The sequence below is a fragment of the Pygocentrus nattereri genome, chromosome 20, assembly GCF_015220715.1.
Source record: "Pygocentrus nattereri isolate fPygNat1 chromosome 20, fPygNat1.pri, whole genome shotgun sequence".
In the NCBI taxonomy this organism is placed as follows: Eukaryota; Metazoa; Chordata; class Actinopteri; order Characiformes; family Serrasalmidae; genus Pygocentrus; species Pygocentrus nattereri.
In genome coordinates this window covers 24,198,991-24,213,961 of record NC_051230.1, presented here as the reverse complement: position 1 = coordinate 24,213,961, position 14,971 = coordinate 24,198,991, and the positions used below count along the sequence as shown (strand labels likewise).

Below are 14,971 nucleotides of genomic sequence, written 5' to 3'. Positions count from 1 at the left end.
TGTTTTACACAAAATCCCAACTTCGTTGGAATTGGGGTTGTAGTAACATGCCAATCTTCAAGTCAATCTGACAATCTTTCGTTGTGCAACACTTTTTTGCTTGTTATAGCAGCACCTGCAGTTCCACCAAACTCAGTCGATCTTCTACGACTGCCGTAGCGTACAGGCATGTGAAGTTTCATAACAATTGGTCAATGCGTTTCTGAGTTGTAGCTGTCTATGCATGAGTTTTGAAATTTGAACTCCAACCACATTTTTGGGTGGGGCCTGGACACAGTCATGAAATTCCAACATTTCTGATTATTACAGTTCAGCTTCATAAGATTCTAGTGATAACAGATTTGTGAAAACTCAGGGACTAGTTTGCTCTCTTGTTATTTTGCATAACATGCAAATTACATTAAAGTCTACAGAGATTTTTAATATGGCCAAAATAACTGATTTGTGCACCATGACATACCTAATCAGGTGCAAAAATAACTTTGTTTCTTTGACATACGGTACAGAATCACCAGCCCTAAATGTACAAAGCTTTGCGAGAGCGGCACCATCAGGCCGATTAGGCTGAGCTCCAGCACCTGAGTAGCAGGAGGGACTACCTCCTATTGACCAAGTTTAATGTCTGTAGGACTTACGGATTTGATCTGCACAATTCATTTTACTGGAGAAAAAGAAGAAAAATCCTAACAATAACAATAGGGTTCCAGTACTTCGAGCTTAGACTCCGAAGAAGAAGACGAAGACGAAGACGAAGAAGAGGAGACTACACCCAAAGTGTAATTTTTGCACTTCAAATCTACTTTTACCAACTGCCCCAAGTGGAAACACATTTACAAAATATTCTCCTGCAACAATTTTTATTTACACATCGTAAAAATAAAGAATTCCCCAAGCAGTATAGCTGTGCTCCTCTGCTTCTGGCATACCTAGAAAACCAGCAAAACTGTTTTTTTAAACCAGTTTCTTGTAACCAATTCTGTAACAATTTCAAGAATTAAGACAAAGCTGCTTTGGACTCTAAAGGTGAAATGTTCAGTTATAACCAAGTTGAATTAACCCACATACATTTCTAGGTCCAGCCTACCTTCTCTTTCAACTTGCCCTGAAGTTCTCCAAGCTCCTTGCTGCTCCTTTCCCTTTCCTGCACAAGGGAGGACTCCTTCACCTGAGCTGCCTGCCTTAGGGCAGAGAGCTCAGCTTCTTTTTCACTGACACAGCGCATCAGGCGCTCCTTTTCCGCCTGGAGTGAGGTCATGGAGGTGTTCATTTGCTCACCAGTCTATAGTGTAAAGAGCAAATGTGAACATACATATCAGTAAGATCAGTTATCAACGGATAACCACAGACACATACATTCTAACAAGAAATAGAAAGATGGAGACACACAACTTTTATCAAGATACAAACTTATACACACCTTCTCGCAAGTTTGCAGGGAGTCCTTGATTCGTTGGATCTCTCCAATCTTTTCTTCCAACAATCGCTTCAATTTATCCATCTCAAACTTTTGCTCCTCCACCTGAGACAACAAATTCATAATATGCATATTTACGATGTTTCACTGGTCAGTGAGAAGAGACAAACCAAGCTATTAGCTTGCTTAAAACATGACTTCAGTTTCTTTGAACATTAATCATCCAGCTGAAAAGACGAGTGAGTTCATGAGACCTTCATGTCAGATTCCTGCTTGACTCTTTCCACCTCAAATGCCAACTGTTGCTTTGTTCTGGCCACCTCTTCTTGTGTCTGTTGAGTGGCTGACAGCATCTTCACGGTGTCCGCACTCTGCAAATTCCAGACAATGCTTTTTAGCATCTCTCTCTCTCTCTCTCTCTCTCTCTCTCATACACAAACACAGGCACACACACAGACAGTCATACCTTCCTAAGGAGTTCTGCATGGTTGGCTACTAGCTCAGCATGCTTCTCCTTTAGCTTGTTATAGCGCAGTTCTGTAGCCTGGGCCCTCTCTGTAATGTAAAAGTCAGCATAAGTTTCCCTAAACAATCCAGTGAGGATGGGTGATGTGGCAAACACATTTTCACAATAGACAATATACTAACACAACTTTATGACGTTTGTATATTGTATGTGGCTTTGCAGTAACTATATACTGATTGTTGTTATTATTAATACTCTCTTTATAATTGGTCTAAATCTGTCATTTATACTGATAAGTGTATCATGATGTAATACATTGTTATATGAGCAACCTCTACAAGTCAGTGTATATGTAGATATGCACAGTTCACGACAAAAGTATACCACTGTTCAATACTAAAATAAAAAAAATAAGCAGCATTTGCTGCAATATTTTAAGGAGTTCATAGAAATGTGTGATGATGAGTGATGTTTTTTTTAATACTTAAATGTAGCCTAGTTAAATTTAGTCAAAACAAATAAAAAAATAAGTACCTCCTAACCCTGTCTACAGCTGAAATGTTTGTTGGTAAATGTGATCTGTCATTCATGGCTTCACAACCGCAAGTGAGACTTTTGCCTTAACAAGGCCAAGAACTGCCTACTTTGACAAAGGAATGTTTGACTACATAAATAACCAACAACTGACTGGTGTTTTACAGTAAAACACAAGGCCAGAGGAAAAACAAATGGATAAATGTCAACCAACACACAAGGATCTCAATTTAAAGTTATGATGTTTTAGCAATAAAGCCACTAAATAACTTGAAGATGATATGTTGTGAACTTTTTGCTTTCGAATCAGCATCTACATTGGTATGTATTACATATGGTTATGTAGCATTGCAGGCTCAGTCACAGCACAAAGAGAAGGCAACTGCTTGCAAAAGAAAGGGAGAAGTATTGATACAGACACAACAGATATGCAATCAGAATGGAACTAACAAAAATCACAAAAGCTGCATCTAGCTTATCTTAGCAGTGGCTTAAGAGCAACTGTGGCTTACCAGCACGTAGCATAGACACTGCACATTTCATTTTGAAAGCATTTCACAGATTTCATGTTTAGTGCTGAAATAATGCAGTAATAGGATAAAAGTTGTGAGCTCTGGTAAACACTGCAAGGATTTGTTGAATTTGTGTGAATTCTTGAGGACTAAAGATTGCAAATTTTTAAAGAGGAACATCACAGTTACAACTGTGAACCATGGTGGATGTATTCTGTTAATATGGAGCTGTAAGAGCTCAGCAGGTCTCGTGGAGGTGACATTATAGATTTCATCATGAACGCTAACATGTACACCAAAATACTGGAAAAACGTATTGAGAAGTTTCCAACTCTCAAGACACTTGGAAAAAAATTCAAATTTCCAACACAACAGTGATCCTAAACACTTTGAAAAGCACACAAATTTTTAAAGAACAACAAATTAAAAATCATCACTTGGCCAAGTTTTTCACCTCACCTGAATCCTACTGAACATCTCTGGGGAATCTTAAAGCAAAAAGAACCTGAAAAGAATCCCCTGTGAATAATGGCACACAGAGTTGCGCTATGTTTATCTATAAGGAGGTCCGCACAGTTCCTTTTAATGATTCATTACAATATAGTTAAATAGTTCTACAGACACACAAACGCAATAACTGAGCCACTTTGTTGTTGTTGTTTTTTTTTTTTGCTGTATACTGTATGTTGTTGTGAAACAGTACACTACAAATCAGCATAAAGATGTCTACACTGTCTTCCGCCCGAAGACTGCTGGGATAGACTCCAGCACCCCCCCAACCCCCCCCAACCCCCCCCCGACGGAGAAGCGGCTTAGAAAATGGATGGATGTCTACACTTACTCTCTGCCTCCACAAAGGTAGACTGTATGCTCTCATGCTCTGCGTTACGGCTTCGCGTGGCTTCCAATTCCATACGCAGCTGCTCGTTCTCCACCAGGGCACGCTGCTTCTGCACTCTCTGCTCCTCCAGCTCTGCCTCTAGGCTGTTGATTTGAGACTTTAATTGAGTAATATAGCGTTGAGCCTATGAGAGAGAGAGAGAGAGAGAGAGAGAGAGAGAGAGAGAGAGAGAGAGAGAGAGAGAGAGAGAGAGAGAGAGAGAGAGAGAGAGAGTGTGAGTGTGTGACACTGTGTTGGTGAATAGGACGGCATGCATTAAAAAGGGAGAGAGCCTACAGTGGATAGGTGGGCATATGCACCCCACAAATGCAGAACCCATCCATATATCCTCAACTAAATATCTAAAGCTGGTCTAAATCTTGTTGTTAATGTAGTTATAAATTAAAATAACACTGACAAACCTTTGCATTGACTTATGTATAAAGTGATCAGGTTTAAAATTCAAATTCATCAAAAGAATAAAGAGATTAAGGGAGAATATAGTCCACAATGCTAAATAATAATTAAATAAATAAATAAATGAAAGTGGACCTTCCATATAAAAAAATCATTTTAATTTCAACTGCAATAATAACATAACGTCACGTTTAGCAGACTCACACCACTGCAAATCTTAAAGATTCCCAAGACACTTGCACATATTTTTAGAAAACAGTTATGCATTCTTTACATGGAGTAATTCTGATTTTAGATTTTAAAGCCATAAATAATAATGTTACTGTCTTTATGTGAGGCAAGGATGTACAACAGCGTTAGAAACCATGTCCCTAGTGTGGTTGACCCACACAGTATAAAGAATAAAATGTAATATTATGCAATCTTGTATAAAACTACAATGTTTTTTTCTACCTCAGCTTTGATCTTCTCAAGTTCTGCTCGCAGTAACTCAATTTCTTTCTTCAGATTTTCAATCTGTAGGTCCCTTTAGAAAACATATACCATGCAACATTTCAAAAGAGAAATCAAAACAGTTCATTTTAGTTCATTAAATAAATAAATAAATAAATAAATAAATAAATAAATAATCTTTTCATACCTGTCGTCAAAACCATTATTAGGTGGCCCGAATGCCTGATCAAATATGTCAACCTGGGAGCAAAAACAACAACAACAACAACAAAGACTTTAAAACTACAGTCCATATAATTTGATATTATATGTGTGTAACAGCAAGTAAACAAACAAATTCCCGATAAATCTGTAACACATACAAGCAACAAAGTTCGTGGCTGCAGATGGGTCGTTAATCACTTAGACTAGATTGTGTCTTTGAATTGCAAAAAAAATCTGAGCAAAACTGTTTTTTTCCATTTTTTTTCCCTTTCTTTTTTTATTATTTTTGGAAACAACAAGACACCAAGTTCTGCAGACTCAAAAGGAAGGGGACCATTCAGCTGGTTATAAAGTGCACAGTTTAAAAGCCTGCATTTGATGGTATGTGCTGAGTTAGTCCCTAAGGCATGGGGCAGCTTACGCATCTAAAAAGGTACTTTCAACATCTGATATCTGTTTAATGTTTTATCGTGAATAATATAAAGGTTTATGAGATTTGCAAATCATTGCATTCTCTTTTTTTTTTCTTTTTTTTTTAAACATGTATTTACATTGTACACAGTGTCCCAACTTTTTGGAACTGGGTTTGGGTATTTTTTTCTATTTTTTATTTAAAGAAATGTTCTTTTTATTCAGTGGATTATAGCGATGTTCTATTTCTTCAGTGGAATGTTAGAAAATGAGGTACTTTCCTGATCCTAGGTGGGAAATTCAGGAATTTTAATTTAGGAACTATAAGGTATGATGCATAATAGAAACAGTATTAATGTAATGTCCAATGCAGTGTCCTGTTCCTTTTGAATACTCTGGATTTGCTTCTACCAATAGAAAATGCTCACCTGTGGCTGTGAAGCCATGCTGGCTGGAGGAGCCTCACTCACATCTATTAGTGGTTCAGGCTCATCCTCTTCCTGCTCCTCAGGTTCCTCATCATCTGGGATGACAACCATTGGTTTCACATGCTCTGCTAGTGCAGAGGCACGGAGGAAGTTTGGAGGGGACTGCATCAAAAATCATAGACATATGAGTAAAACAGCCACACAGGTAATATTATATCTTGTAATTCAAAAAATATTTAAATATTAAATAAACACACTAGTTTATAACATTTACATCTAAATTATATGAAATTATGTTTAGTAAAATTAAAATGACTACTTTTTCTTACATCAGGTAGTCTTGGGATCTGGATTAGCCTTTTGAAGTACTGCATGTCTCTTGCTTTATTAAAAAATGTTTTGAGACTGAAAAAACACACATCAAATCATTGACAACAGGTTAACATTTCAGGTTAAACTTCTATATATTCTTTTATGTGCAATGTAGATATTTGGATTTCTATAAAGCTGATGATTAATGACCACACCTGTTGTAAAAAGTATAAATTAATTAAATGTGACAAAAATTCCACTGCCAAAATAATATAATCCAAAATGACTAGTCAACTAATTCACATATTTCCCTATGGGAGGCAAATCCAGCCAAAAAGGAAATGAAAATGAAAACAATAAAATGTAAATGCAAAATTGCCATTTCTTTTTCCAAACATCTACGCAAATATCCCGCCAAAATTGAAAATTAAATGAAATGCCTTCATTTGCAATTTCATTTTTCACATGAAAACCAAAAATAAATTTGTAATTTCATTTTAGTCGTTATTCTGGTTTTTCCATGGCCAAAACTAAAATGAAAAAGCTAACAGACAAAAGAAAACACAAACTTCACTTTGGCTTTTCTTCATGAAATGTAGAATATGTGTCAAAACTAAAATCAAAATGCGATGTTTACTTTCTTACTTCTTTTTCATAGTGATCGGCTGCAAATCTGACAAAATTAAGATAAAAATGCTAAATGAATAAATCAACAGCAAAGTGACCATTCCGTTTTCATCGTGGACGTGCTTTAACTGTCAATGAAGAGGCAAATGAAAGCGAACATCAGCCCCACCTGCTGGAGATTCACTTTTCATTTTCCAGTTTTTCTATCTGACCAACATGCAAACTGTCACTTTGCTGTTGATTTATCTATTTTGCATTTTAATTTTGTCAGATTTGCAGATTTCTTACGCTAAGAAAAAGAAATAAATTAAACTTTGCATTTTGATTTTAGTTTTGACACGTATTCTACTTTTCACAAAGAAAAGCCAAAGCCAAAGTGAAGTTTTCGTCTGTTTTTTCATTTTAGATTTGGCTGTGAAAAAACAATGACGACAAAAATTAAATGACAAATAGCTGTTTTCAATTTAGTCACAAATGGCTCGTGCTCATGTGAAAAATGAAGTTGCAAATTAAGGTATTTCATTTCAATTTTGGCAGGATGTTTGTGCAGATGTTTAGAAAAATAAATGGCAAAAAGAGGTTTGCATTTACATTTTATTGTTTTCATTTTCATTTTGCCTCCCATAATTTCCCCAAGATCTTTTTACAGGAGTCTTGTCCCCACCACATGGTAGACACAACACATTTAAGTTGATACTGCATCAGACTTGCATAATATTATTTGCATAGAGTGAGATTTGCCAGTAGGATTTACCAGTTAAATTTTACATACTGACATGTTACATTGGACCCTTGTACCATATTTATTTATGCTTCCAGGTGGTTGTGTGACAAACACAGAATTAGTTATTTTGCGGGCTTGCACATGAATATTTAACCTGGTAAAATAATAGCATATTTTACAGGAGGAAAGCGTTTGTGCTAGGCGCTTGATAGTAGTATTCAACTTGCCTATGGAACTGATCATGGAAACGTTCACGATGGCCCTGGAGTGTATCAGCTGGTAAACCTAATCCCAGAATATACAAGCACATATACAAGTTACATCAGAAACCACTGCCAGTAGAAAATGACACTATATATATATATATATATATATATATATATATATATATATATATATATATATATATATATATACATACATATACACACACATATACACACACACATATATACACACACACACACACACACACACACACACATACATACACACACACACACACACACACGAGTACATTTTTATCAATTTCATTTACTATATAGGTGCATTTCGTAGTTCTGCAATTACAGACTGTAGTTCATCTGTTTCTCTGCATAATTTGTTAGTCCTCCCCTTTTCCCTGTTCTTCAATGGCCAGGACCCCATAAGTCATACTATGACAGAGAAGGTATTATTTGGGTGGTGGATCATTCTCAACACATCATGGATACCGATGGTGGTATTTTAGTGTGCGTGCTGCACTGGTACAATTGGATTAGACAGAGTTTTTAAACATCTTATTTATACTGCTGGACTGAGAATATTACACAAATCAAAAACATCCAACCAACAGTATCTTGTGGGCAGTGTCCTGTGACCACTGATGAGGATAAAGAATGACTAACAAACTGTGCAACAAGACATGGGTTACTATACACCAAGGTGGACCAAAAGTTTTACTAGCTTTTTTTTCCTGCAGACGTTGTTATACTTTTTTTTTCTTTTTTTTCTAGTTTTTAACCAGAAAAATCGAGATATAATTTCAGTAGGGGGCGCAGGTTTTGGACAGGTCATACATTTACACAGTTGCATGCACAAGCTAACGATATGACTTATGGTTACATTACAAGTTTTTTTTTATTTTCTAAGTGAGAACAAGTTTACACTCGAGAACTAACTTAAAGAATATGCTTGGGAGCAGAATGTGGAGACACTGAGCTTTCTATGCCCTCCCAGCAGATCAAAGGGTTCCCATAGTGGTGCCAAAACCAGGGAAGTGCAGAAAAAAAAAATGCCACCACAGAGTCCACTTGGGGAAATTATCAAAAGCCCTCCATTTCTTGCAGCAGATCCAACATCAAACTCTCCTTGATATGCAAAGAGAACTAACTCTCTCTCTCTCTCTCTCTCTCTCTCTCTCTCTCTCTCTCTCTCTCAGAAAAGGAGCTACAAATCCCTCACACTTGAGTCCTCTGTAACCTTGGTTAATGCTGGCTGTAATCAAACTTTAATCCACCAATGTTTGAATCAAGACGTGGCACCAGAGAATGCTTATTGGGTAAGGGTGTGGGTTTTGTTCATGAAGACATTCAAGATTAACAACTTGTGCCAATCACTACTTATTTAGGAGTTAAAAACGTAGCGTTAAGGTGGCAGTTATTCCTCACCTTTCTAATCCTCTGATCTTGGTCCCGACTGAAAGAGATCCTGACTAACTGGCCTCAGTTTGAGGGGTTACTGATAGAACTATTAGAGGATGGGTCCCACAATAAGAAATGGTGTTGGACATTTGTCGCTCAAGACTCAGTGGTCCATCTACTGCCTCTGCTAATGGGAGAAGCCATTCATCTGGCACTGTTTCAGAAGGTGGTCGAGAGACAGCTTCTCGGCCAGCAAAGGAATGGAAAGCCACGCCCCAGGACTTTGTCCTTGTGACTCCCCTAAGGGTGAAAGTAACTGATGATCAGTTACTCGAGCAGGGAACACCCCATCTTATCTCCATTTCTATGTTATTTTGAAAGACCAACGATATAGAGTGGCAAGGGTCAAATCTCTCAAGCTGTGATCCTGAAAGTGATCCTGACTGATTAGGGTGCTACTTTCATGTCGCACACTTTAAACAAAGTGTTGGGCATTAAATCAATTCACACTAGTGAATATGATTTAGATATTTTGTTCACAATGACACAAAAAATTGTAATAAGTGGCTAGAACCCCTGTTGTCTGCAGTGCAAGAGGTGGCGAAAGCCTCCATGGTGTTCTCATGGTTTTCAAATTATTATATGGGAGGTGTCCGCATGGCACCCTATATGGTATATTCAGTATGGGCTCCAGAGTGGCACAACCGTCTAAGCGTTGGCCCCATCATCAGTAGATCAGAAGTTTGATCCCTGGTGATTCTATAGCCATACATAGCTTGGAGTCCAAGAGTGCACAATTGGCCTTGCTCTCTCTTGGTGGATAGGATGGCCCACCTTCTCCCCAATCACTCAACACAATGTTAGGTCAGCAGAGACACCTGTTAGCTGACGTAACACATCTGGCAGTTGCCGTTTTCCACTGAGTGCGTTCAGCTGTCCAATGACGTGGCAGTTTGAAAAGATGTGGTGGCTGGCTTCACAGGTCTCAGAGAGTGCCTGTACTAGCCTTCACCCTCCTAGCGTTGGTAGTATTAGGTGACTGGGGCAGTCCTAACTAGCTGGTAGAATTGGAAACGACTAGGTTGGAGAGAAAATTGGGTCAAAATAAAAAAATAAGTAAAACTCCACACACTAGGACACTCAACTCCAAAACATCAAAGCCGCACTTAAAACAGGGGTACTTGGCTATGTGGGATTATACCAGGAGACAGTGCTTGGATTACTCCCATGTCAAGCTCTAAATTACAAGCCAAGTTGCAATGACCCAGTGTCAAATATGAGGCAAGATGATCAGAATGAGGCAGAGCACTTCAGACATATCACCTTTACCTCCTAAAACCTGGCATGGCTGTAGGCAGCGGGCCTTATCTTATCGCTTACCTGGACATAAAAAAAATAATAAATTGGTTTGTAATGAAATCAAGGCTATACTCTACATGGGTGTAACTGAGGAGTCTGACACGGACTGGTGCAGGCCAGAGGTGCTTGTCCCCAAGCCCAACAGGACTGTTCGGTTCTATGTGGACTACAGAAAAGTCAACATGTGTCTAAATTTGATGCCTACCTTATGCCATGTTCTGATGATCTGCTTGATCGATTAAGTACTGCTTGTTTTTTATTCAACACTGGATTTAACCTGGCAGATCTCCTTGGACTCAAAGGAAGGGTGCAGTTTGACATGTGTAGGAACAGTATCTGGGCTTCCACTTGGATCACAGACAGATGCATCCCCAAATTGATAATACTGCAGTAAATGTGACAAAAAAGAGGTGAGACAGTTCCTGGAGCTGGCAGGCTAATATCATAGGTTTGGACGCCACCAGCCCGCTGACTAAAAAGTCAGCAAAAATCACTAAAAAGGGAGCACAAGAACCAGTCCAGTGGACAAAGCAGTGCCAACAGGCTTTTATCTGGGTTAAAGCAGTTCTCTGTGCGGGCTGCATTCTCCGGACTTATCTTTCCTTTTGCTCTGCAGACTAATGCATCAGACAATTGGCTGGGGGCTGTTTTGTCCCAAGTGGTGGAGGAGGAGGAGGAGGAGGAGGAGGAGGAGGAGGATCACCCAGTACTGTACATCAAAGGTCAAAAGCTGTCAGTAAGTGAAACCAAGTGAGATTTAAATATGTGGTCCTCACTCTACGTTACTCCTTATTTTCACTTAGAAAATCAACAAAACATGTAATATGACCTTTTCATGCAACATACATATTTGTGTTACATCCTTTATATTATGTGCATACATTTTTTTGCACTGCAGTGGTGCAAAGACACTCACAAGCATGTAACTTGAAGAGGAGTTTGACAGAATAATGATACAAGTGACTGCAGTCCTGGATGACCTGGATTAGCGGAGCTAGTTTGCACTGGCCTGCTGTCAAGGTTGAGATGGCAATGGAGGTATTGAGCTGTCGTAGGACTGTGAAAAAACAGAAAATGATGAGGCATGTACTTACATTGTTCATAGCATAAAGTACCTTTGTTACCAATACTATCAAACGTAGAAATACCCAAAGAACAATTTCTACAACAAACCATTAAATCATAAATAAGTACTAAGTTACTTAGTGTATATGTACTGACTGAATATGGGACTCAACCAAGTTATTCCTGTTCTCAAAAAACTGTCCCATGTACATTAACTTGTGAGCAAGGCACAGTACATCATCCATTAAAGCTGACTATTCCCAGACAAAAAAAAAAAAGTCATATTATTTATGGCTGGACAGGATGAACTCACAAAGAGATCAGAGAGAAGGAAGTTGCCTTTTCCTTTTTACTCTATCCTGATAACAGGAACTCAAAATTAGGCTACTTAATGCACATTAAGATGCTCACTGGCAACACAGTTAGTTTTGGCCTGCTCGTTAAGCCTGCACCTGTTGTTAGAAATCTTGGTGTTCTGCTTGACCCATCACTTAATTTTGATCTGCATATCAAGTTCCTCACTAAGACTGCATTGTTTCATTTACGTTACAATGCTCGTCATCGACCATTCCTGACCGATAAAGATGCAAAAAATTTGGTTCAAGCCTTCATAATGTCCCCTATTGACTACTGTAACTCCCTCTTTGTTGGTCTCCCTGTAAAATCTATCCAAAAGCTACAGTACATTCAGTACTCTGAGGCTAGAGTTCTCAACCATACTAAGCGTTCAGCTCACATCACCCCCGTTCTCTTTCAGCTACACTGGCTACCAGTGTAGATTAAATTGAGTGAGTCACCAGATTGGAAAGTGACACTCACTTTCCAATCTTATATCTTAGGTAAGTCTACCCTGGACAGTTAAAATATGATGACTAAACATCAAATTCCCTGTGACTATTAGCAATGAGATTTTTACTTCTGGAACCAGACTGTTTATCCCTATAGGCAGGTGAAAAGACGAAACACTGATTGTGTCTGAAGACCTTGTGCAGATAAACTGTTGCATGTTTTGCAAGGAAGATAACTTTGTGATTATTAAATCATTTGTGCAGGTCATGCTTCATTAAAAATCACCATCTATTGAAACAAAGCCATGATAGACAGATAGAATACTAATACAAAACGATGCACAGATTTTAACAGAAATATATTTTTAAAGAAATATCATCAGAAGTATAACCAGTTAGACTAAAGAAGATGGCTTGAGACGGGATCTGGCTGGTATATAATGAAATGTAGAAACACCACAAGTCCGGAATGTACAGCGCTCTACATGAACTTCCTGTTTACCATGTTTTCAAGGAGACTGATCCTTAAAACAATGGTGCAAGGACACTCACCTGACTCTGCAAGCCGAAGCTCTACATCCATGTAATCAAACACCTCAACAGTGAGCTGGAACCTGAGTATAAGAAACCAAGACAAAAGCAGCTTTGTCACACTTTGAATTAACATCTTGTCTTCTGTTGTAAATAGAATCATTATCAAATGTGCCCAATATTTTGTTCCCAATTCAACATCAAAAATTAACAATAGGGAAAACACCACAGTGACCTTATCACATGACCAGCGGGGAACAAGTGTAACTGGTTGGGCAAGGCCTGGGATTGCCTAAAGGGCATATGAATAGAAGCTTTTTGAGTGCAATCAAGATGGTCAAACCCACAGTCACAGCACAACAAATGTCAGTGGAGCTGAAAAGGTCTCAGACATTACTGCATTTTAACAATCAATAACGTCTGAAAAATATTTTTCCTTAATTCATTACATATTAAATGAAATGTTAAATGAGTAGACCTTTAAACCTAGAAAATAAAAATATACAAGCAATAGAACTCATTCTACACTGTGAGCAATAACATGGCCTTATTAAATCTGGACACTTTTTCAGTTCAAGTAAATCAAACAATTAGATTTTGTTGAATTTCAAATCAATTCAATCTGAAGGCAAATGCCAAGGAAGTTAGCACTTCATGGAGTTTTCTGGAGAAAAAAATGCCTATGTAATAATAGCAGACAATTCCAGTGCAAAAGCAAGCTAAGGGTAAATGAAGCTCAGAATGTTAGTCCATGAGACGTAACAAAGGCCAAAGGGTCAACAATGTAAACAAATGCATGTTTCCATTGGTTTACCATTTTCCTAAAACATCATAAGGTTTGTTCTAGTTATATAATTAATATGAAACTAGCTTAGCCAATTTGAAAACAGGGCACCTCTGATTTAAAACTAGAGGTGCTGAATATAAAATCCCTCACATCTAAGCAATCAGTGTTAAAAAAAAAAAAAATAGTATAATAACAACAAGTGTGCCATACTGCAGAAAACCTTCACTTAATAAAGTTTTTTAGTAATTTTTATTTTCCTTACAAATGAAACGTACCACATTTTAAGATCTCTCAATCAGAAACCAAGCTCTGACATTTGGAAGTCTATGTCCTCTGAAAATCCAAAAGTTGTGTTTAAAAATTCCACTGTGTTCCATTTTTTTCAAATTTTGTTTGATCAGGAGAGAGTAGGGCACAATTTAAATGATTTAAAATACATATGCATAATTTATAATACAATGTGTTGTAAAATTTTAAAGGTTATAATAAATAATTATTTTCTGCTATTATCTTTGTTATGCAAGTTAGATAGCTTCCTGCACACGCCCTTCTCTGACATGCCCTGCTCTCTTTCAATTTACTTCAAGCTTTCACTTTCGTTTTTTTTTCCAGAGCGGTTGAAAAATATTCATTTTATGACCATTACTGACATGACCACTTGCATCAGGTATTTTCTTTTATTTATGCACACTGCTCTTGTCAACCACGAGTGGGGTCATTCAGCTATCTGACAGTATTTGTTTTTGAACTATGCATAATGTGCTGCAAAATGCATCAGTTGATGGGGGGCATGCTCTTGCATGGGTTCCCCTTTACAGTCTTAGTCCCTCTAAAGGTTTCTACCTGATTTTTCTGTAAAGTTGCTTTGCAATAAAGCTTGTTGTTAAAAGTGCTATATATAAACATCACTTCCATTGTAGACAGCTTCTTGTTAGTGATCCAGGTTTCTTTCAGCTATTACTATTGTGCTGCAATAACCTAAACCTTATGAAACAAACAAAAAACATTAAGCTCTGTCTTCGGAATACTGTTCTTTTGTCTGTGATTTATGCATGACAACACAAGGGCATAACAGCAAAATGAAATATTACATACACATTGTTGATATCTGTTCCTGCAGTTCGCTCCAGGACTTCATCTGTGGCTTCCAGGTTAGGTGGGATATCTGGATGCTACAAAAAGACAACAGAAGAGAAATTCTACTACTCTCTTTGTTTTTGTTTTTTTGAGTCTCCCTTTGTTTCTACTGTTACTGTAACTTTCTGAAGTTTTGCCTCAAAATATCATTTCAAGTTGGCTTTAAAAACAACCAGCATTTTCTCTTGAATGTATTCAAATATTACAAAGTGGGGTTCAAAACAAAGTTGCTCTAGGCTTATGAATACTGTAGATGGCAAGTTTAAAAACTAAAACCCTTTCAAATTTATACTATGCAAA

The 14,971-nt window shown here is 37.7% G+C and overlaps 1 protein-coding gene across 1 annotated transcript in view; it reads right to left on the bottom strand.

The window, feature by feature from the left end:
* hip1rb (huntingtin interacting protein 1 related b) overlaps window positions 1-14,971 on the bottom strand; it is a 67,663-nt gene that overhangs the window by 16,891 nt on the left and 35,801 nt on the right. Inside the window, exons 6-18 of the mRNA XM_017716294.2 lie at window positions 14,630-14,706; window positions 12,769-12,830; window positions 11,280-11,420; window positions 7,610-7,667; window positions 6,049-6,124; window positions 5,720-5,881; window positions 4,864-4,916; window positions 4,677-4,749; window positions 3,768-3,951; window positions 1,881-1,969; window positions 1,669-1,785; window positions 1,418-1,519; window positions 1,085-1,279 (exon numbers count right to left, since the gene is read on the bottom strand). Coding sequence (XP_017571783.2) covers window positions 1,085-1,279; window positions 1,418-1,519; window positions 1,669-1,785; window positions 1,881-1,969; window positions 3,768-3,951; window positions 4,677-4,749; window positions 4,864-4,916; window positions 5,720-5,881; window positions 6,049-6,124; window positions 7,610-7,667; window positions 11,280-11,420; window positions 12,769-12,830; window positions 14,630-14,706 — 1,389 coding nt within the window. The remainder of the gene's footprint in view (window positions 1-1,084; window positions 1,280-1,417; window positions 1,520-1,668; window positions 1,786-1,880; window positions 1,970-3,767; window positions 3,952-4,676; window positions 4,750-4,863; window positions 4,917-5,719; window positions 5,882-6,048; window positions 6,125-7,609; window positions 7,668-11,279; window positions 11,421-12,768; window positions 12,831-14,629; window positions 14,707-14,971) is intronic.